General features: G+C 43.4%; 1 protein-coding gene across 8 annotated transcripts in view; it reads right to left on the reverse strand.

Annotated features, from left to right (window-relative positions):
• The window catches only part of ILRUN (inflammation and lipid regulator with UBA-like and NBR1-like domains), a 53,571-nt gene extending 35,414 nt beyond the window's left edge, over positions 1-18,157 (reverse strand). For all 8 annotated transcript variants that reach the window (XR_004375383.2, XR_012655712.1, XR_004375384.2 and 5 more), the window contains exon 1: positions 17,858-18,157. Coding sequence is in view for 5 of the 8 variants with exons in the window: in XM_032792652.2 (XP_032648543.1) it covers positions 17,858-18,015 (158 nt within the window). In the remaining 3 variants the exon portion in view is untranslated. The remainder of the gene's footprint in view (positions 1-17,857) is intronic.
• Positions 18,158-23,761: the final 5,604 nt, after the last annotated feature.

Raw genomic sequence — 23,761 nt, forward strand, 5'->3', positions numbered from 1 at the left:
GTGGTGAAGCACTGGAATGGGTTACCTAGGGAGATGGTGGCATCTCCTTCCTTAGAGGTTTTTAAGATCATGCCTGACAAAGCCCTGGCTGGGATGATTTAGTTAGGAATTGGTCCTGAGCAAGGTGTTGGACTAGATGACCTCTTGAGGTCTCTTCCAACCCTGATATTCTATGATTCTATGACAGGTATTTTTCTAATCTGCTCTTAAAAATCTCCAATGATGGATATTCTACAACTTTCCTAGGCAATGTATTCAATCCTTAACCACCTTGACAGTTAGGATGTTTTTCCTAATGTCCAACCTAAACCTCCCTTGCTGCAATTTAAGCCCATTGCTTCTTGTCCTATCCTCAGAAGTTAAGAAAAACAAAGTTTCTCCCTCCTCCTAACAACCTTTTACATAGTTGAAAACTGTTATATCCCCTCTCAGTCTTCTTTTTTCCAGACTAAACAAACCCAGTTTTTTCAATCTTCCCTCATAGCTCATCTTTTCTAGACCTTTAATCATTTTTGTTGCTCTTCTTTGGACTTTCTCCAATTTGTCTACATTCTTCCTGAAATGTGGCGCCCAGAACTGGACACAGTAAGTTGAGGCCTAATCAGCACAGAGTAGAGTGGAATTACTTCTCATGTTTTGTTTACAACACTCCTGCTACATCCCAGAATGATGTTTGCTTTTTTTGCAACAGTGTTACACCGCTGACTCCTAGTTAGCTTGTGGTCCACCACGACACCCAGATCCCTTTCTGCAGTACTCCTTCCTGGGCAGTCATTTTCCATTTTCTATATGTACAGCTGATTGTTCCTTCCTAAGTGGAGTACTTTGCATTTGTCCTTATTGAATTTCATCCTATTTACTTCAGAATATTTCTCCAGCTTGTCCAGGTCATTTTCAATTTTAATCCTATCCACCAAAGCACTTGCAACCCCTCCCTGTTTGGTATCATCTGCAAACTTTATAAACAGAACTGATCCCCGCTCATTATACCCTTCTAGCAAGGCTGTGAACCACTGATAACTAGTCTCTGGGAATGGTTTTCCAACCATTATGCACCCGTCTTATAGTAGGGTGCGCCATCTAGATTGCATTTCCCAAGTTTGTTTATGAGAAGATCATGTGAGACAGTATCCAAAGTAGACGAACTATTTCTCCCTCCTTGGTAATGGAACTCTATAACAAGTTACCTGGGGTTGTTCTGCTCCTTCCCACTGACCTGCTGATATGCAACACCTGTTGTTTAGTTTATTTGCCCCAGCTGCTGGAAAACTGGAGTAGTACTACAGAGACTATGGTCCAAATAAGAAAACTCACACAACTATTGTGCTGGTTCTTAAACAGCAGACTCCTCAATGGGATATCCTTGAAAGAGGGCCAAGGAATTGCAAAGAAAGCATTAGAAAATCCGAAGTGAGATAAAGCTAACACTAAATGTTTTTAGCAGGCATGAGATGTGGTGGCTAAGTGAAAAGAGAAAAGATGTTTTACAACATTAGATGTGTTAATCCATCACCAACTGGCTTGTGACAGACATTCTCTAAACCCACATTTTGACATGAGTTACAGAAATTTTCACTCGACTCCTCTTTCAAAAAAATCTATAGGGATTTGTGATTTATGGAAATTTGGATGATCCACGAGACACACACACACTGAGGGAAGCTGAAGTTTTTAGTTCAACTATTTCACGTTCCCTGATTAGCAGTCTCCCAAGAATTCTTATCAGAAAAGCAAAATCTTTCAAGGTCTCTGCTGCAAACAGCTGTTTCCAAATACCAAATTGGGTTTTCCAGGAAGGGCAGAGAAATCTACACTGATTCTCTGCAGAATGAACAGCCCAGCTAATAGGCAATATACACCTCTACCCCGATCATGCTGTCCTCAGGAGTCAAAAAATCTTACCGCATTATAGGTGAAACTGCATTATACCGAACTTGCTTTGATTTGCCGGAGTGTGCAGCCCCACCCCCCCAGAGCCCTGCTTTACCGTGTTACATCCAAATTCGTGCTATATCAGGTCACGTTATATCACGGTAGAGGTATATATGCTGTATCCTACGCAGAGACAGTGCAAGGGAGGGAAACAGACTCTGTGTAAGATTTTATATAATTGTCACTCTTTCCACATATGAAAAGTGACAATTACTTTTCTTCAAGGTAGATAAAAAATGGATTTTTAAAATATAAATTACATACATTTTTCTTTTTAAAAATAAACCTATTTAAAATGATGACAATCCTATATGAAGACCTACACGCACTACACTAAAATCATTTAAATCAATTTTTTTTAAAAAATCAATATTAAACAAAAATGTTTGCTGCCAAAGCTGTAAATAAAGTCTAACCACTGATCTGGTGGAAGCCACTGGCTAAGCAGCTGAAACTAGAGTTTGTTAAAGTGCCAAACCAGCTTCTGACAGCAGCAGGCTCTTTTGCAGATGCAGAGAAAGTATTTTCTTCATTTCAGTTCACTTAACTAGTTCAGTTCAATGAATACTTCATTCAAAGTTGAGAAACCAATCAGAAATTGAAGGGAAGAGTAAAGCAATCTACGAATAGACTCAGACTTTACGGTCAGAAGGGACCATTATGATCATCTAGTCTGACCTCCGGCACAATGCAGGCCACAGAATCTCACCCATGCACTTCTACAACAAACTCCTAACCTATGTCTTAGTTATTTAAGTCCTCAAATTGTGGTTTGAAGACCTCAAGCTGCAGAGAATCCTCCAGCAAGTGACCCGTGCCACATGCTGCAGAGGAAGGCGAAAAACCTCCAGGGCCTCTGCCAATCTGCCCTGGAGGAAAATTCCTTCCTGACCCCAAATATGGCAATCAATTAAACCCTGAGCATGTGGACAAGACTCATCAGCCACCACCCAGGAAAGAATTCTCTGTAGTAGCTCAGATCCCATCCCATCTAACATCCCATCACAGACCACTGGGTATACTTACCTGCTGATAATTTGGCAACTGATGTTTGATTAATTGCGAAAATTAGGCTCCCATCATACCATTCCCTCCATAAACTTATCAAGCTTAGTCTTAAAGCCAGATGTGTCTTTTCCCCCCACTACTCCCCTTGAAAGGCTGGATGAGACAGGATGTGATCTACTAGTTCTAAAATCATGAAGCATATGGTGACAAGAAATAACACTATGATTTTGACAGGGAAATCCGTGACTTCAGCCCCGGCCACTGGGAGCTGAAGGGTCCCGCCACCTCCCGCAGCAGCAGGCAGTTGTGAGGTACGCCCACCACCTGAGGCAGTGGGCCCTCAAGCTCAAAGCCACCATGGGTCACAGGGGTACCCCAGCAGCTCTCCGGCTGCCATGGCAGGGCAGGGGAGGGATCCAGGAGGGGGTGCAGAGCTCCCAGCCACCTCGCAGATGCCCAGGCCCTTCCATTTTCTAAGGGATATTTCAGGTTGAGGCCTTCAGTGAATTTTTTCGTTATTGCCCGTGAACTGTCCCTGACTTTTACTAAAAATATCCATTGCAAAATCTTAGCCTTAACCAGAAACAATCCATTCAATATATTAACTACAACTACTAATGCCTTTGTTTAATGAATGTTTTTAAATGCAAAACATGTTTTATATACTCATTTTTCCCTAAAACTACCACAATATGCTGATATTTAAGTGAAAAAACAATTTCAAAATGATATTTGTCAATTTGTAACTGAATTCCTATTTCCATCCAAATGCAGTTTGATATGTCACAAGTTAAAAATTAAGCCAGTAAATACAAACCGAATCATCCACCACTTTCTAACAATAAAAAAAAAAAATAAAAGTCATCACTGTGAATAAATGCATATTAAACTATATAATGCCTTAAACGTGTGAACATATAATATATCCTGGTTAAGGAATAGTAATACCAAGTTTAGTGTAAAGGCTATATTAAGTTGCAAATTAACATGTTTTAATGGTTACCAACCAATGAGAATCAACCTTTTTAAGAAAATAATTGAAGTACAAATGAAAAACAAGAATAAAATTGATTATTGGAATCAAGGTTTTCTGCTTGCTGAATTAAATCATGATTAACATGAGTGATTTAAATCAATCCATGCTGCTTTCCTTTAAGAAGCCTGTCTAAAAGTACTAATGAATACATGCATAGTTTAACCATTATCTACCACCCTACCTGCACCAGATTGAGTATTTTATCTTGCCAAACATCAGAAAGCAGGCTCAGTGATACAATCAATACCATGACATTATGAAAAAAAGACACAAAAACCCACACAGCCATCCCTAGCAGCTGACCCGTCCTAAGCAGGTGGTCAGAAGCTTTAAGTGTGGGGGAAAGTATTTTGAGAATGTCACAGTGGGAGTCATTAGCTACTTGTGGCTATTAGAAATGGGCAACAGCATCAGAAGAGCAATACACTTCACAGCATGACAAAGATATATCGAAGCCTACAAGTGTGCAAAAGATTCTAGTAATACTAGCAACTCCTCAATTATGCCTCCCTTCTATTTTTGTCTGCATTAAAATAAAGGAGTATAAGCTGCAGAAACAGAACAAGTTCAGGCATGTATTGCATCTCAGATGGACTAAAATGATAGTATCCTCAATTCCTTCCACTACAGTTGTCTGCCTCCACTTCCATTTGACACTCACCCGATTTTTGAGAGGTCCACAGCTCAACAAGTAAAATTATATGGTATGTCAATCACCAGCTGGAAGTTTATTTTTTTTAAAATGGTAAATTATTAGGTCAACTCCCTGAGCTATGAGGGAGGAAAGAAAGTTTGATAGTTTGGGATCTTTTGCACTCTACAAGTAAAAATTGCTTACGATGGCATTTTGAGTAATCTAACCTATGGTCTCATGATTTTTACTAATTTCAGGGTATGCGGGTGTAGACCAGAGGTGGGCAAACTACGGCCCACAGGACCCTCCTGCCCAGCCCCTGAGCTCCTGGCCCAGGAGACTAGCCCCCCGCCCCTCCCCTGCTGTTCCCCCTCGTCTACAGCCTCAGCTCACTGCGCTGCCAGCGCAATGCTCTGGACAGCAGGGGGGCAGCGCAGCTGCAGAGCCCGGCCTGACCCAGTGCACTGTGCTGCACAGCAGCCGCAGTGCAGCCAGCCACTAGTGTTCCAGGCAGCGCGGTAAGGTGGCAGGGAGCAGGGGGGTTTGGATAGGGTGGTGGTGGTCGTGGTCAGGGAACAGGGCTGTGGATAGGGGTTGGGGTGGTCAGAGGGCAGGGAACAGGGGGGTTGAATGGGGGTAGGGCTCACAGGGAGGGCAGTCAGAAAGGCAAAGGGTTCCGGGGGGCAGTCAGGGGACAGTCAGGGGCAGGGGTTCCGGGGGCGGTCAGGGAGAAGGGGTGGTTGGATGGAGCAGGGGTCCCGGGGAGAGGGCGAATTGGATAGGAGGCAGGGGACGGGCCACACCTGGCTGTTTGGGGATGCACAGCGTCCCCTAACCAGCCCACCATATAATTTCAGAAACCCAGTGCGGCCCTCAAGCCAAAAAGTTTGCCCACCCCTGGTGAAGGGTTATGTGCAACCACTGATAGAGATATAAAACGGACTATGCAGTAAAAATGAAACCGTCTAACTCAAAATAAAGGACTCAATAGTTGATATATTATTTTCTATTCCACATATTGACAATAGAACTAACATTATACTTACACACTGACATCCTGTTATCTATAGCTGAAAACAGCTGTGGTGTTTTGGTGATAGCACTTCAAGAGCTATCAGGCCGATTACAGGCAGAAAAGTGACTGTGTAGAAATAACTGTAGCTTATCAACAGCTTCCAAATAACTATACTGACGTTAAGTCACATAAGAGTTTTCTGACAGCATTTGCAAGCTCAGCCTGCAATCTGGAAAAATTAAATACTAGTCCTGTGGCTTCATGAACCAATTGACAACAAATGTTCTGAAATAAGAATGTGTTCAGCAGCTTATCAACCTGGCCAGAGTCAAGAGAAAATATAGTTTGCTCAAACAGGTACCATATATTGATTCTGCGTGTCAGACAGTAATAGGAATATGGCTTTGGTCACTATATTACTCAGAGGAATCTGAAGACACAGGGAGCAGAGGTGGTGCGCACAGTAAGAAAGTGATTGTTTTTATCCTATCACTTCTTTAACAAAACTCTGAAGAATGGCTGACTTGTGGGAAATTTTTCAGAGGGTGGAGAGAAAGGGAAGCATTTGGAAATTACTCTGCTTCATATTTCCTGCCTCTTGCTCTTTATTGCAAACAATACTAGCATGGAAATTAGGTCTGAGCACTCTGAAAGACAAGAAAGGAGAAGAGTCAGTAAAGATGCTACACAAGGACAATAACTAGGAGTGATAGGATGAAATTATTAGAAATTTACATTGAATATTGGGGAAAAGTTCCTAACAGAAGTATTAGGTTGTGGAATATTTCAACAGTTGGTGGGATTCCCACTGACAGAAAGAGTCTGGACAAAGAACTGAGAGCAGAGGTCTTCAAACTTTTTCACAGCTTGAAAAATAAACTACCACAACTGACCACGTGAACGTGACATAAGGTAACTGAGTGATGTGACTGAGGTAATATTTTTTATTGGACCAACTTCTGTCAACCACAAGCTGCAAGTTTATTTGTTTTAAATGATCACGGGATCAATATGGCTACAACAACATTTCAAGCAGCTATCAGGCAAGTGTATATTTATAATTGCCTTGATCTCAATTTGCATTTATCTTTTTGGAAAAGGAGAAATCACAGTCAACTTCATTTCATCCCCTCCTTCCACCTGATCTCTCAGGTGGGATAGGAGAGCCACCAGACTGTAATCAGCTAGCTCTCCACAGACCTGCTAGCATGTATTCCAAACCAATTTTGGAACCTCTACATTAGACTATTTACTCTAGTGAACAACCTTGATTGGTTCAACAGCCAGTGGGAATGGCCTAGATGACCCAATAGGTCTTTTCAATCTCTAATTTCTAGTGTCCTATAAGAAGAACTCATTTGCTCCCAATGCTTATTTCTCAAGTCATGTCATTGACTCTTGTATAAACGATCATGATCATCATACACCAAGGTCTCTCACCTCAGATGGTGCAGGAAGCATCTGAAACCAAGTACTTGGATAATGTTTCATGCAAATAACCTAATTTAAAAAACTAGACAAGAGATATAACATGATACCTTAAGAAGTGTCTGCAAGTCATTTTTCCACATGCATTTAGAACACATACAAGCTCTCAAAGTAGATTGTATCACATCTTGCATACTTGCATCTGAAGATTATTTTTAAAGACTACCACAGAAAAGGATAAAGGAAATTTAATAAACTCCTTTGACAAGAGTGATTTTAGTTGCTATCAAAAAGAACGCAAAACTTAAAATGAAAACTCAGGTATTTATATAGCACCAGTCATAAGAGGCCATGATCTTCCACTAAGTCAAAGCTGTGTCAAGCTGACTGCAGTCAATAAAACTGTAGGCTTTACAAAGTATCTGAGCACAATTAAATATCTGAGCACAAAGACTGCTATAATGCAGAGGCGCAAACAGAGAGGTAAGGCTACACGTTCAATCTCACCTTTCACATTTTCTAACAGAGTTTTGTACATGGAATTTCCGTGTTTTTTCTCTTGGGGAGAAATATTTTCCCTCTAAATGTATTCTTTCCACTTATACGCACATTCAAGTTAACAGGATATAAAGTTCCATCACTGAGGCAAAAAACCAGCTATACACCACTGACACATCCTAACCAATTTCCAAGAGTGGGCACTTCCTCTCAGAGTGCCACTTTTGTCAAGCATGCATCTGTCCTAGAATTGCAGCCTAAGGACCTTTGTTAAGAGGCAGCATTTGGACTCTCACCTTAATGTATCCTGACAAGTAGTTTTAGTGTCTAAGATAACAGCCGCAGTGGGATAAAACTAGATTCTCACTCTGAATGTACTAAAACTTTGGGGTGTGATGCAATATGTGAAGACAGAGCACTTGGGCTGCGCCTGACCAATGCCATCTAACCATTTTGCAACGGAGAGTACCTTTGATACTCTGAACGCAAGGGCATAGCAACATATCTACAGCCCACAGTAGGGGGTGACTGAGTTGGTTTGGAGATTCATCTGCTTTTCTTTCCAGAAGGCTGTACCAGGCATTTGTTTATCTGTGTTGAGGTCTCTCTTGTATAGGGTATTGTGGGTTTCTACCATGCTACCCCTCCTTTTCAATAAACACATGAGTTAGTGAGTTGGAAAGTACAGCAACTTCTTTAGTAGATTCATCACATTTACCTCTCGCTTTTTCACTCTCTCACTTGACTGGGCTGGAGCAGCTAGGAGCAACTGACTCCAATGCCTGGATAGGTGCTAGATGACTATGGTGCAATGTACATAAGGGAAACAACCTCAAGTCAGTCCCTTTCACTGACACAATGTCTGCCTTTTATTGCTCAGTTCACAACATGGGAGCCTTGTTAGATCCCAAGCTGCCCTGGAATGCCCAGGTATTATTAATAAGAACCTACAGTAGGAGTAGTAATCAGGACCATGGTGTCATCTACACCTGACAAAAAAAAAACATGACTTTTTCTTTCCACTACAGACCTTGCTACAATCAACTATAGTTTTGTCACAGTGAGCAGATATTACCACAATGTGCTGCGTATGAGGCTACATCTTACAGCCATTTGAAGGCTTAATCTGGCACATAAAGCCGCTGACCTCACACAGGGAACTCATCTCATTGGTGCTCGGAGATCCACACTGGCTTTCAGTCAGCTTCCAGGTGGAATTAAGTTGTTGCTTTTTAACCCATAAAGCTCTGAACAGCATGGGTCCAGATGATTAATCATTGCCACTCTCTCTGAACATACCACGGTAGATGTAATTTTTGGAAGTGCTTGAGATGACAGATACCCACCCACGCAGGTATAACAGAGGAATGCTAGCAGAGCATTCTCTGTGAAAGTCTTCTCCTCAGCCCAGATTAGTGAACTTTCAGGACACAATGCAATACACCCAGATTGTCTGTGTATTTTCTGAGAAGGGCTGAGGGATTTGGAAGTGCTTGGGGGGAATCTTATTTCCTATAATGAGCTTTATTTCACGTAGGTATGCTATGTGCGACTTATGTGCTGAGTAGGGGTAAATTATATTACATGCTTTTATTGTGTTGTTAGAGACACTGACTGTGTAAGGTAATATCTTTACTGGACCAATTTCTAACTTTATTTTGTGGTGGTATTTCTTCTACTGTGACCTGGCTAAGTGACCCTGTTTTTGCATTTTAACTTTACAAAGCATGTTTATCTTCGTGTTTTTAATTCTGCAGACAGGGAACAGACACCAATATTAGCATTTACAATGGTAATTTTCATCCAAAGATCTCAAAGCACTTTACCAAGCTGGATATCACTATCCTTATTTTACAGAGGACAAAACAGACATGCAGTCACTTGCCCAAGCTCATACAGCAAATGAATGGCAAAGCTAAAGCTAGCATCTGGGTATCCTGACTCCCAGTCCAGAGCCCTATCTGCACTTCCTCCCTGGATAGGTGGTGTATTAAATGGACAAAATAAAAATTTGCTAGGACTGTTTGGAAGAGAACCCTTGCGAGTTAAAATCATCCCCTACACATTCTCGTTAGACAATTTCAAAATGCTGACTTTTTACAACCAGTATTTTTCCACCAGACAATGGCTCTGCCACAGATTTACCCTCCCTGCATCTCAATTCCCCACTTGTAAAACAAGAATATTTATCACACATTAAAGGGGAGAGGTTTGAGAAGCAAAAATCGATTACAAATCTATGGAGAGGAGATACTATAAACAAAAGCGAAGTTATTCAGAACACTTTGTTCCATGCCAAATTTGAGCATCACAATGTTGATCCAAACACCCTCAAAACAGATTTATTTATTTTTTTTAAGTATTTCTGTTCATATACATATTTCAATTCTTTCAAAGCAGATTTCATTCTACCTTTAAAAAAAAAAAATCCATCTCAGGAAAAAGACATATATAGGAAGTCTCAACACAAAAAAGATTATTCTTACAGAAAGCTAAGAACAAAACAAATTAAGGTTTACTACAACAACACTGGTATTTATAATGGACACCATCTGGCAACCAGTTTTCACAACTGCCAAACCTAAATTAATTGCTACATTTATTAGGCTAAAATAAAAAAATACTTCAACAGAAGTAAAAAGCAAATATGTCAATAAATACTGCAGGTGTAAGTTACTGTATTATTTAAATGCTAAATTAAAGGGACTCACCATGAAATCCCAACATCTAGTTGTATTAAGGATTTAAAATTAAAGAACACCATCTATTTGAAATCTAGTCCATTTTAAAAGTAAATTAAGAGTAGTTTCAGGTCCTACACCTGCCACTTGAATCCCTCCCTGGCTAATTTTTGTGGTTTAACAAGTCACATTTTTCAATTTAAACAAGTACTTCTCTTTCCCCTATTGCAATCTGATATCCACATAAACAAAAGGGGAAACTAACTACACAAAGGGAAGAGTGCAACTGACTCCACACAAAGATATAAAGAAAAAAAATGCCATTTTCCTAGTCTCTTACTTTTAGATAACCTGAATCACTGTAACAAAAGTGAAATCTTCTGACAGACTGATGATTTTTAAAAAAATCAGCAGTGCTCATGACCAACAACTGTACTTCACTCAAAAGATATTTTACTATATTAACTTTATTCTGCAAGAATTTTCCTGTGGCCAAATAACATGGCTTAACCTGTCCTGAGCACTGATCAATACACCTCTACCCTGATATAACGCGGTCCTTGTGAGACAAATTCTCACCGCGTTATAGGTGAGACCACATTATATCAAACTTGCTTCCCCCTACCAGGTTCCTTGTTCCCTGATCGCCCCTCCAGAGACCCCCATCCCTAATCAACCCCAGGACCCCACCCCCTGCCCAACCCCCGTCCCCTGACTGCTCCAACCCCTATCCACCCCCACTCCTACCCCACCTCCTGACCTGCACTCACCTGGAGCAGCGGGAAGCGGAGCAGCCCAGCCCCACTCCGCCAGCTCCCAGCCGCAGCGCTCCACTTCCCGCCATCGGTGAGTGCGGAGAGGTTGGGGAAAGGATGCCCCCCAGCACTCACCTGCAGCAGGAAGAAGAGTGATGCGGCCCCAGTCCGCTCCACTTTCCTTCCCCCAGCCCCAGCCGAGTCGCTGGGGAAAGATCCTGCACTCACCTGCCGTGGGAAGGGGAGCGCCACAGCTGGGAGCTGGCAGTGGAGCTGGCTGGGGCTGGGCTGCTCCGCTTCCCACCACCAGTGAGTGTGGGGAGGTCAGGGAAAGGACACCCCACGAACTCACCTGCGGCGGGAAGAGGAGCACTGTGTCTGGGAGCTGGCGGAGTGGAGTGGGCTGGGGCTGGGCTGCTCCTCTTCCGCCGCTGATGGTGAGTGCAGGGGGGATCCCTTCCCTCAAGCCCTCTCCCCCAAGCAACACGGCTGGGACCGGGGCAAGGGAAGCAGAGCTGGCTGCTCTCGGCCCTCTGCTAATCCCCCAGGCCACTCTGGGACCGCGAGGCCACCAAAAGTGCCCTCCCACAGCTCCTGCCCCTCAGACCCTGGGGGGAGCCCCTGACTACCCCCGAGACCCTCTGCCCCTTATCGAGCCCCTCGGCCCCAGCCTAGCCCAGCACCCTTAACACGCTGCTCAGAGCAGCACGTCAGAGCTTTACCACGCTGTATGTGAACCCACATTATATTGGGTCCATTATATCGGGGTAAAGGTGTGGAGCTCTGTCCCACTGCTATTCTCTGCTATGCCAGTGTCTTACTGTGCTCAGCAGCTTTTTGGGACTCAGCATGTTTTAGCTGTTTGACAGACATGCTCAGCACTGACTCAGTTTCCCCCCTTGACTGCTGAGTCTGGCTATGGCAGGCTTGTGACTGAGCCCTGGGGATCAAGCCTGTTATGTAAAGAAATCAAAACAACACGTTAAGGAAAAAAACTCTTCCTTCACTGCCAATCTCAGAATAACCTTTAGTGTCCATAATGGTTCAGGCTACAGGCAGAGTGATGGGGTCCATCTACCCACCTCTGCTTGTCTGCTAGCCCCGATCAGACACCCCGTTCTGTCCCTCTTGCATGGGTGTGACTTGACCCTCTTCTTCTGTCCAATCTGCAGACATCTGGTGCTCCAACTCTGCCTCATCACTCTGACACTGGCCTCCAGCTCCCACTACAGAGAATTCTTTCCTGGGTGCTGGCTGGTGAGTCTTGCCCATATGCTCAGGGTTTAATTGATTGCCATATTTGGGGTCAGGAAGGAATTTTCCTCCAGGGCAGATTGGCAGAGGCCCTGGAGGTTTTTCGCCTTCCTCTGCAGCATGTGGCACGGGTCACTTGCTGGAGGATTCTCTGCAGCTTGAGGTCTTCGAACCACAATTTGAGGACTTAAATAACTAAGACATAGGTTAGGGGTTTGTTGTAGAAGTGCATGGGTGAGATTCTGTTGCCTGCATTGTGCAGGAGTCAGACTAGGTGATCATAATGGTCCCTTCTGATCTTTAAGTCTATGAGTTGTCCTAATGCAAGAATAGCAATAAAAGTTCCGGTGTATGCACACTACACAGAAGGGATTTTCATACAAATTTCTAATGTAGATACAATTAGACATTACTAGGGATTTTGAGGGAAGGATGGGAACAAGCTCAGACATGTAACCAGTCATACCATATAACACAAAGTTCCTCTGGACACCTGAAACTTAACTTTACCACAAAAATCATTTGACCTGAACACTTTTCCCAGTGCTTAAACTCAAGATGCCAGATGCATTTCAGTGTTAGACAGTTTTCTGGATTATGTAACATCTGGAGGGGGGATGGGAACACGCAGAGTAATAGTTAAATAGCCTATTTAATGAAGGGCAGATTTTATCCCAGATGTGTTGGCCATAAAATGCACACTGACTACACTACTCGTGTAATTTCCAACATGAAGTGATAATTTAGTGCCAAAGTGACACTGATAGAATTCAACTTTCAGTACATGGCAAGAGTAACAAGTCTGACAAGAAGCTAACCCCGTTACACACCTTTTCCTCCCTCAATCACAAAAAAATGCTCACCAAAACACACGTTGCAGTGGTGTCGTTTTCAGAGAACACACAGCGAGCACCGAAAATAAAGCCAAAAAAAATAGAGCAACTTGGATTTTGTGGTCCAAGGGGCAATACTGAGAATACTGAGAAATTGGAACAATCCAAAAAGAATGGAATGGCTTATAAACAGAGGCAAAGCTCTAAAGAACTGATTTAGAAAAATGGAAAGAAAATATATACAGGTCAATTAAATATTGAATTTATAGCTTTTAATCATTAAGGGAAAAAAAACTAGGAAATCTGTGCAATCTCAAGATGTACTCTACCTGCAGTGTTTTCACTATATTCCTAATAAGGCAAGAGGCTTGTTTCTTAAAGCAGTGATTCTCAACCCAGGGTATATATATCCCTGGGAGTACTCAGAGTCTTCCAGCGGGTACATGAACACATCTAGGTATTTGTCTAGTTTTTCAACAGGCTACAAAAAAAAAAAAAAAACAGTGGCCCAGTCAGTACAAACTAAAATTTCAGACAATTATTTGCTTATACGGCTCTGTATACTATACATTGAAATGTAAGTACAATATTTATATTCCAGTTGATTTATTTTATATTATATGGATATGGTAAAAATGAGAAAGTAAGTAATTTTTCAGTAATAGTGTGGTGTGACACTTATATTTTTATGTCTGATTTTGTACGTTTTTAAGTGACATAAAACTTGGGGGTAACAAGACAAATCAGACTCTTTAAAGAGATACAGTATTCTGGAAAGGTTGAGAGCCACTGTCTTAAAGTACCCTTAAGTTAAAGTTTCCAATAAGCTACAACATGCCCTCTCTGCTGCTTGGTATATTGAACTGGAAAAATCAGAAGTTTAAAGGTTACATAAAGTTATTCACTATTTGTTCAGATTTTTCTGACAGCTGCCAAAATATTTTCAAAATATCTTCCCATCTCCACCCCCGGCTTCCAAATTTATAATAAATTCATTTATCAGCATGTCCAGTAAGTTTACAAATGAAATACCATTGGAAGTGCCCTCCAAAAACACTTCATAGCTCTGATTTGTTACAGCATGGTACTTTATCAAAATGCAGGCAAGCAACTTCAGGTTTGGTCATGGAGTAAATGCAAATTATCCTTAAAGAGCGGCTTTCACTACTACTGTGAAGGAAACAAGTTTTCACTACAATATAGTTAGTTGGTTTGTTTGTTTTTTAAATTTGTGCATGTGTGCAAGAGAGGGGAGATGAAGTCCTTGGTCTTCCACATGAGTGCACTTCCCCTCATCCTGCTGTGCACTTCCCCTACAACCTGCTGTAAATGTACATTAATCATAAGCTGGTAAGAACAAGAAATCGAAGAACCATCTCTAAGGCTGAGGTGTTTTTTGTCTTCCTAAGAGAAGAACAACAACTTGGTTGTGAAACCAACCTACTGTTTTCAGGACAGATTGAACACACTCTTCTCATCCACCACCCAAACCTAGAGGGCCACTGTCTTACATTCCCTTGGGACTGCCTGTATGTATTATACAGCTATAAGTTCCATGTTTCCTCAACATATTAAAGAGCAAAGATTTCCTTGAAGGAAATCTGGTTCAAATTATGGCCTAGGTCACAAGAAAAAAGGGTTCCACACTAGTATCCCAGATACCTACAGTAGGCTGTATTTGCCCATTATAGGTTCATGATCAATAGTCAGGGGGCTGCAGATTTGGACTGAGGTGCATTGGCAGAGCTGTGTGGTGTCCTGGGTCTGGCATAGCTAACGATGCTGCAGGATTGTAGCACACTGGTAAGCCTACACAAGGGAAGTTTTCAGAGCACCTATCAGCACACTTGGCTCAAGGCAATACTGTTAAAATCCCTCACTTTCATGGCCACTAAATTCACTTAAAGGGACATACACAGGAAACTGGAGCCATATTCCATGGATCAGTTGTACTAAGTTCAAATTAATGGACATTTTCCACCTTATATCTTCCAACTGATAAGACCCCAACAGCATCAGTTCCAATCCCTTTTTACTAAATTCACATACTAGAAACAACATTAAGGATGTGAATTTAGGCACACAAATTTGAAAATGTCAGCCTAAATGCTGACCAATTTAAAATTTCTTTCAGTACTCTCAAAACCATTTGACTACATGCAGAATGTGTTACTTATATTATTTATATTTACATAACTTTTCATACAAAGATGAAACAGTCTGAGCTGAGTACAAGCCAGCACCTAAAAAAACATTTATAACTCAAACTCATGGCAAAAATGCTTGACTAATTGTGTTGAAAATTCATTGATAAAAACAGGTGCCTGAACTGCTGACACACCAGGTTTCACCCAAGAGCTAGTTTTATGACTGATTTATTCATGCCTGAAAACAGGATTTTATAAAGGAAGCAGTGACAAGTATTAAGTGGCCATGTAATATTTCTGAAGACAAAAGAGTGTTTTCCTAACAAAAAATCAAAATTATTACAGAAGAACAAAAAAATTCCTTTGTGTCACCCATGGTAATTTCTGAATTCACACTATTGCCCTATGAAGTTATTCTTCCATAAGAAACACAATGTACAGAGAAAAGCCAATATTACTCTGAAACAAACCCCACACATACTGCAGTTTGTATTTATGTTACTGTCCCAAAAAATTTGCATAGGAAATATTTTGTCATGAACACACTTGTCCTGAAGAAACTCACCACTTCCTTGCATGATACCTTCCCTGGATTCAGGAGACTAGCTTAAGATGGATCCAGCATTTGCTGATCACTCACCTTTTCTTCACTTCCCAAAAAAGGCAATCTCCAGTGTCATGTGAAACAGGGCTCTAGACAAATGTGTGACTAAATAATTACACTGTTTTCAGGTTTATTCTTTCAACAATTCCAAAATAAGTGTGCTCACTTTGTAAGAGGGATTTTTTTTTTTTTTTTTTTAACTGCCACCTGATCTTTCTCCCACTGATGTTTTAACTGTGACAAGGAGTCTGACAACTGAAATTCACCCAATCACTTGGTTGTGATAATTCAGACAGGACTCCAGATCACTTTCCCTTAGCCTTGTGAGCTCTGCAAGGCACAAAGGAGTAATTTCTCTTACCAAAGTCAGTAAACATGCTGAGAAAGATGCAGGGGAAACAAGAGGGTGCCACATTTTTTTTTTTATTATTATAATTGCCTACCCTAGGAAAGTCTGCACAGCTGTGGGAGATGATGTCGGCAGGACAGGGTGCTAATGCCTTGTTGGTCCTTCCAGCAGTGTAGATACAAGTACTTGTGCTGCATCCAGTCTCAGATGGAAGGGGAAAACCGAGCTCCCCAAGGTCCTATCCCATCCAACTGTAGACAAGCTCCCCAGAGAGAAGAGAGACCCACAGACACCAAATATTGTATATCCTCAAGAGACAGGAGAAACAACCTGAGGGGAGGGGCAACACCAGAGGACCACTCCCCCTGCAGACTGCCTGGTGGTGCGAGAGACACTCTTTCCTCTTGATCTCAAGGAAACTAAGTCTCTCTCTCTGTGTTTACTGGCTGGGAAAATGCTGCCCAGGTGCTTCTTCCACACTGGAACTTGTCTTCCAGGCTTATCATGGCCAGGAAAAAGGTGTAGACGGACTACACAACCACAGCTTGCCTGCCCTCTGCTTTCCCTACCCACAGGGCCCTGTTTACTCCCTCTCTTCCCCTCCTCCGGCCTGCACTGCCCACAGGGCCCTGCTCACCCCCTTCCCATTCCTCCCCTGGCCTGCGCTCCCCACAGGGCCCTGCTTACCCCCTCTCTTCCCCTTCCTTGACCTACCCTCCCCACAGGGTCCTGCTTACCCACTTCCCATTCCTCCCCCAGCCAGTGCTCCCCACAGGGCCCTGCTTACCCCCTCTCTTCCCCTGCCCCGGCCTGCCCTCCCCACAGGACCCTGCTTACCCCCTCTCTTTCTCTGCCCCGGCCAGCCCTCCCCACAGGTCCCTGCTTACCCCCTCTCTTCCCCTTCCCTGGCCTGCCCTCCCCACAGGGCCCTGCTTACACCCTCTCTTCCCCTCCTCCAGCCTGCTCTCCCCACAGGATCCTGCTTACCCCCTCTCTTCCCCTGCCCTGGCCTGCCCTCCCCACAGGGCTCTGTTGACCCCCTTTCTTCCCCTGCCCCGGCCTGCCCTCTCCACAGAGCCCTGCTTACCCGCCCTCTCTTCCCCTGCCCCGGCCTGCTCTCCCCACAAGGCCCTGCTTACCCCCTCTCTTGCCCTGACCCGGCCTGCGCTCCCCACAAGGCCCTGCTTACCCCCTCTCTTCCCCTGCCCCAGTCTGCGCTCCCCACAAGGCCCTGCTTACCCCCTCTCTTCCCCTGACCCAGCCTGCCCTCCCCACAGGGCCCTGCTTACCCCCTCTCTTCCCCTCCTCCGGCCTGCCCTCCCCACAGGACCCTGCCTACCCCCTCTCTTCCCCTGCCCTGGCCTGCCCTCCGCACAGGGTCCTGTTGACCCCCTCTCTTCCCCTGACCCGGTCTGCACTCCCCACAGGGCCCTGCTTACCCCCTCTCTTCCCCTGACCCAGCCTGCCCTCCCCACAGGGCCCTGCTTACCCCCTCTCTTCCCCTGCCCCGGCCTGCCCTCCCCACAGGGCCCTGCTTACCCCCTCTCTTCCCCTGCCCCGGCCTGCCCTCCCCACAGTGCCCGTCTTACCTCCCGCTCTCCCGCGCAGCCGTCAGTCCCCCCAGCCCCCAGGGTTTGGCTGCCATCCCCCCGGCCCGGTCCCCCGCCGGTCCCAGTCCCTTACCAGTTGGTCATGTCCAGGAAGAAGGCGCAGCCGGCCGGGCTCAGCTGGAAGCCCAGCAGCCGCTGGAACTCGCCGATCAGCACGTCCTTGTCGGTGGTGCCCAGGCAGCTGAACTTCTGCATCAGCTCGGCGTCCAGGTCCACGTCCATCCCCTCCATGGCGCCGGGGCCGCCGCTCCAGCCCGCTCCGCTAGGCCCCGGGCCTCCCGTGCTCCGCTCTCCCGCCCGTCTCCTCAGCGCTGCATGGAGGGGGAGGGGACGAGGGGGAGCGAATCCCGACACACTGCGCACGCTCCGACCCGCCCACACGCGGGGCACGCCACCTGTAACGTCATCGCGTTGCGTGACCGCACAGACGTGGTGACGTCACCCAAAGGAAAACTACTAACAGAGCCCCACCCGGGAATCCTCTCCACGGCGGCAGAAGGAGCTCCGCAAGGGCACGTTATTTACGTATGCAAATTATTATGTCATATGCCGATAATTGATTTGCATATCTTATGTATGCATGTTAATAATTTTCCTATGGAAATCGGCTTTCACATATGCAAATTATTCACATTATTAAAATAGGCATATGATCAATAAATGATTCTCCTTTAAATATGTACATGCAACAGATGAACATGGCGTAGAGAAATATTTTCGTATTTGCATAGGGAAATTAAGCATGTTTATTCAAATAATGAGATCATAGCAAATGATATGAATAAATATGGTTTACATAGGTAAATGACACCCAATTAAGCACAGATGCATACCGATATAATATCTACTTCATTTACATATGCAAATTAATCCTATTGCTAAGCACAAACTAAATTTTATTTGTTTATATATGTAAATCAGTCAGAAGGCTGTTCAACTGTACAGGGGTATATGCTTCTCATATGATAACATGCAAATCAATCTAATGATGGTGAAAGAAAATCCCATCATATAAAAGAGTCACCTCCATGTAATATACATTGTAGATGCAGGTTAATCACAAATTTGATTAAAAATAGAGGCATATATAATTGATCTGTATATGAATATGGAAAATACCCTAATAAATAAAGTATAATAATAAGAAGAAGAAGAGTAATAGCGTCACAGTCCAACAGGGTAGGTCAGTATTATTATCTACATTTTCTAGATAGTGACAAATGTTAATGGGCTGATTTTAGAAGTGCTAGGTAACTATCTCATGAGATCAGTGCCTGCTCAGCCCTTTCCACAATCAGGCCCTAAATGATCCATTAAATCACACAAAAAACAGAAAGTGAAAATGACTAACCAGACTAATTTAGTTTCACAGTCCAAACTGAGTGAATGGGAAACTGTCAACTTGACTATTTTTAAACTATCTAATCATAGTTTAGAGTACCCTTTTAAGCAGTATAACTTGGCTATTAAAAAAAAAATCCTGTAAAAATTGTAAGGACTTTTCTATTCTTCTGTTGATGTTTTTAAGCATCTGTTCAGCAGGGAATCAATTTCATAAGGCTTCAGTCCTAAAAGATGATATATTCAAGCAGGCCCCTGAGTTTGCTGGAAGCCCCACTGAAATCAAAGACTACAATCCTGTAAGCCAGGCCTGCAGAACTCGTAAAGCTGCGAGGGCCATATTACTCCAAAGAAAACAGCTGAGGGCCGAAACCCCCTGGCTGCGCTGAAACACCCCCCACCCCACCCCCAGCAGCCCTCAGCCCCGCTGACCCCCGCCAGCCCTGACCCCTAGCGCCGAGCCCAGCCCCTCTGAGCCGAGCACCCCCCTGACCCCATCCAGCCACAGCCCTGACCCCTAGCTCCGAGACCAGCCCCTCTGAGCTGGACACTCCCCTGACCCCAGCCCCCCACGAGCTGCGGCTCGAGCCCAGGCTGGGTGCCCCTCCCCTGGGCCCAGCGCTTCCCGCCTCAGCAGCCCTGGAAGTGATGTACGCGCTGTATGCCAGGCAGGGGGAGCAGGAGACCGTCGGGGCAGTCGGAGCTCAGTATCCGCGCACGGGGATATGAGGTTGCCCCATAGCCCCATGCTCCAACTGCCTGGACGGTCAGAAGCGCAGAGCTGTGAGGTTGCTCCTCTCCCCCTCGGGCAGGGGGCGAACCCAGCAGCTGCGCTTCTGACCGTCAGGGCGGTCGGAGAGCAGTGCATGGGGCTGTGAAGTTGCCCCCCCCCCCCCCGGGCAGGGGATGAACCCAGCAGCCCCTCCCCACCGCTTGCCCACGGGCCGCACAGTGGGCCCACGCAGGCCGCGTGTTGTGCAGGCCTGCTGTAAGCACTTTAATATACATAAGTTATTCACATGCTGAAATGTTTTGCAGAATTGGGACATAAATGATACTTTACAAGAAATAGTGATTATGTGGGATAGTAGCGAGTCGCTCAGGAATTATTTTAAGAAGTTAGTAAAAAAAAAGTTTCCCTTGTTTTTTTCAGCTTGCCCTGTTCTATTCATTCCCTCTGAAGCACCTGGCATTGGCCACTGTCAGAAGACAGGATACTGGGCTAGATGGTGGGCCACTGATATGACCCAATATGGCTGTTCTTATGTTCTTAACTTACTATACACCAAGTGCTGTCAGGTGTACTAAGGGCTTGATCTAGTACTCATTTATATAAATTAAAAACTCCCACTATCTTAAATGAACATTGGATCTGACTCTAAGCAAGCAACCTGAAAAAATAAAAAACAAGGAAAACTATTTTTTTTACTAACTTCTTACAGTAATCCCTGGGCAACCCATTACTATCCCACAAAGCACGGAGAAAATGTCCCAAAAGGTATTGCACCAGAAAGCACTGCAGGTCACACTAGGATACCCACATAAGGTGCACTGCACTTTTCATTGACACAAGCACTCCTCGTGAGTATGCACAGTACTGATGCAAGTAGCCAAGCATGCACGCATCTGACAAATACACAAATTTCAGCCACTGTACATCGATGTAACTTGTGTTGACTGAACTTTGTTGTGTAAACATGGTCACAGTAATCATGTTACTTGAAACTACAGTAGGTACACCATTTTTGGACAGAAATATAATTTTTAACTGACATTGTCTCTTGAAGTATTTGTTTATCTGTCATTAATATTTAACTATTTGTTTACCTAAGGATCTAAGGTAATCTGTCAAACCATTGGAGTCTGTCTTTAAATTATCATTTTACAATGGAGTACTCTTAGGTTTTGAGTACTTGTCCTCCTTCATAATCGTAAACCACCTCTTCTCTCTCCCACACATACACAGGCATGTTTTTAAACAAAGCAGAATATAACTTGCCTCTTTTGAGAGGGCATTACTTGTTTCCTTTGACAGAGAGAAACCTGAAACAAGTGCCAGACCATACCCAGTTACCAGCAGTGAGCATACAAAGAAACCTAATAGGTTGTTGTTTTTCTGCATATTAAAGGTAGTAGTGGTATTAGTTCTAAGGATCACTGAGAGGAAGTTTCCTGTTGCAATATTTACACAGTAAACATTACAACACAAGTTCATGAGAAAATCAGCACAAATTAAAAGCAAAACAAACTACAAAGTACAAGCAATATAGGGAGAGAAGTGACTTGCCACAAACACCAAATTTAGGATATTTAATTCTGAGAATCCAGAGGATTCTCTTTGCGGTTTGTGGCTGGGAAAAACTGCTGTTTCTTGCTGATGTTCAGAAAAGGTGACTAACTGAGAACACAGGACTTGACTTTCTTGTTAAAAAAATTAGCAATTAAAAGGTAACTGTTGTTGAAAAATATCATAGGAGAAATAAACAAGCATATCCAACCCTCAGGTTAAACACATCATAGGAAGATACTTTTATGCATGTTATAAATAGACTAATCATATAATTAGCAGTAATGTCAATAAATTAATTAGTGATGCCCAACCTAGCAATCTTGGCATTTCCACTGGGTCTGTTTTCCTTTGCTATATTGTCAGCTCTTAATATTATTCTACATGCTACTGTCACGCCATCCGAGATACTCTATACTATTATGTCTTTTTGGATTAGTCAGAATTGACATCCTGATTGCTCACAGTCATTCATTATTAATTATTATTATCCTTCCGTATTACATCATGGGGATTTTTTTAAACAAACGTCCTTCACAACATACAAGATCTTTATGCATAACAAAAGGAAAACTACTGTTTAAAATGTATCTCCACGAGTCACCAATAAATCCTGACAATGAACCACTCTGTGGGTTTGGATACTCAGGAGTTTTGTTAAACCCTTTGCAGAATTCCTGGATTTTGAGTACTTAAATGCACTCATTCTCCTTTGACTTTCCTTGAAATGCTTGCAGTGCCTAAGAGAGCTGTCTTCTGGAGCTCACTGTTCATGATGTCTTGTGCTCCTAAAGTGTTTCTGAGCGGCTCATTCATACCCTTAAGGATCATCCACTCCAAGTTCTCCAATAATCACTTTTGTTCTAGTTTTCCATAATCTTTTCACTTTGGGACAGAGTTCTTCATACTTGTTATCTTGTCTTCTTGTTTATTTGTTATGTTTCTGTCGGCTGGTATGACAGTATCAATGAACACATGTGACTCAAGAACTCTTTAATGATTACTGGCAAGGGGTTTACAGCACAATCCTGATCCTGGTCCATACATTCTGGTTCACCAAAGAATGTCACGTGAGGTCTCAAATGAAAGAGGGTCACATGGTCATTAATATTGTTGTGAAAGCTATGCACAGATGCTATGTAAGGAGTTATGTATATATAATGAAAATATGCTCTTAGAGTTTGTATCAAGGTCTGAGTCACCAGCAGAGGAAACAACGCAGGTTTTCTGTCACACAAGAGATGTTTATTCACCTGTCTCTCTGTGTTGACGTAAATTGAGCAGTGTATGCTACAACAAATGCTGCACATTTACATAAAAAGTCAACAAAGAGATGTGAAGTCAACAGGTAAGGAGCACCCAGAAAAAATAAGCCCCAGTTGATTATCTTATCTCTGAGTACAGACAATAAACTTTAGGAGTACAAGTGGAAGGCAAAGACAACATCCCCTTATCCTGCAATGAGGAAGTAAACAGACAGTGCATTTACATTCCTGAAAGGGGGATCTCAGCCAGCAGTAGTTGAAACACTGTAGAGGACTTTGGGGATAAACTTCCTTAGACAGGAGGTTAACTTGCTAGTTAAGTTTAGTCTATGATTTTGTTTCCAGCATTCTTACTCGCTATCACATTAATCTTGAATTTTGGATAATAAACTTATTCTTGTTTCCACTATAAATATATCTAAGTGCTGTGATATTAAGCAAGATGCTGATTCTGAGCTGAATCGTACAAGGCTGTATGTATCCTGTTCCTTTGGGGACAGCAGACCTGGTATTTCTGTGAGCATACAGTGGATGAGGGGCAGAACAGAAGAGGGAATGCTTCAAATGAACTCAGGAACTGGGGTGCACTGAATGTTAGCCTTCAAGGCAAAGTAAGGGCTGGCATAGTCCATAGGGGAGTACTTGAGTGGCTAACAGGCTGGTTGTGTCAGGGAGCTGACACCCAATTAATCACAAGCAGGACTTCCTCATGCTGGAGGAAGGGCGGTAATATGGTGACTCAGAGTCCTACTCCTGGGTATCCCGAGAACCATCACAACATAGTCTTGTTTTGTCTTCTTTCCTACAGCAATTATGTCTGACCTGTTTGCCTACACCAATTGCTCTGGGACAATTGTTGCTGCTGTGTATCCTGTATCATTGCTTCTACCAATATATTTGCATGTGGATCAACACCACTAATCTCCCTTTTCAGGCTTTCAATCTGCATTAGTATAAATTCTCCTCTTTGGAATAAAGCTCTTAGTTATCTGGCAAGTCTATGCTTGGTAATTTATTTCTCAATGTTGTTGTTATTTTCCTCCTTCCAATGTTGAAGCATTCATTTCCTCCAGCCTCTCCAGGT

The sequence above is a fragment of the Chelonoidis abingdonii genome, chromosome 4 (assembly GCF_003597395.2).
Source record: "Chelonoidis abingdonii isolate Lonesome George chromosome 4, CheloAbing_2.0, whole genome shotgun sequence".
Taxonomy (NCBI): Eukaryota; Metazoa; Chordata; order Testudines; family Testudinidae; genus Chelonoidis; species Chelonoidis abingdonii.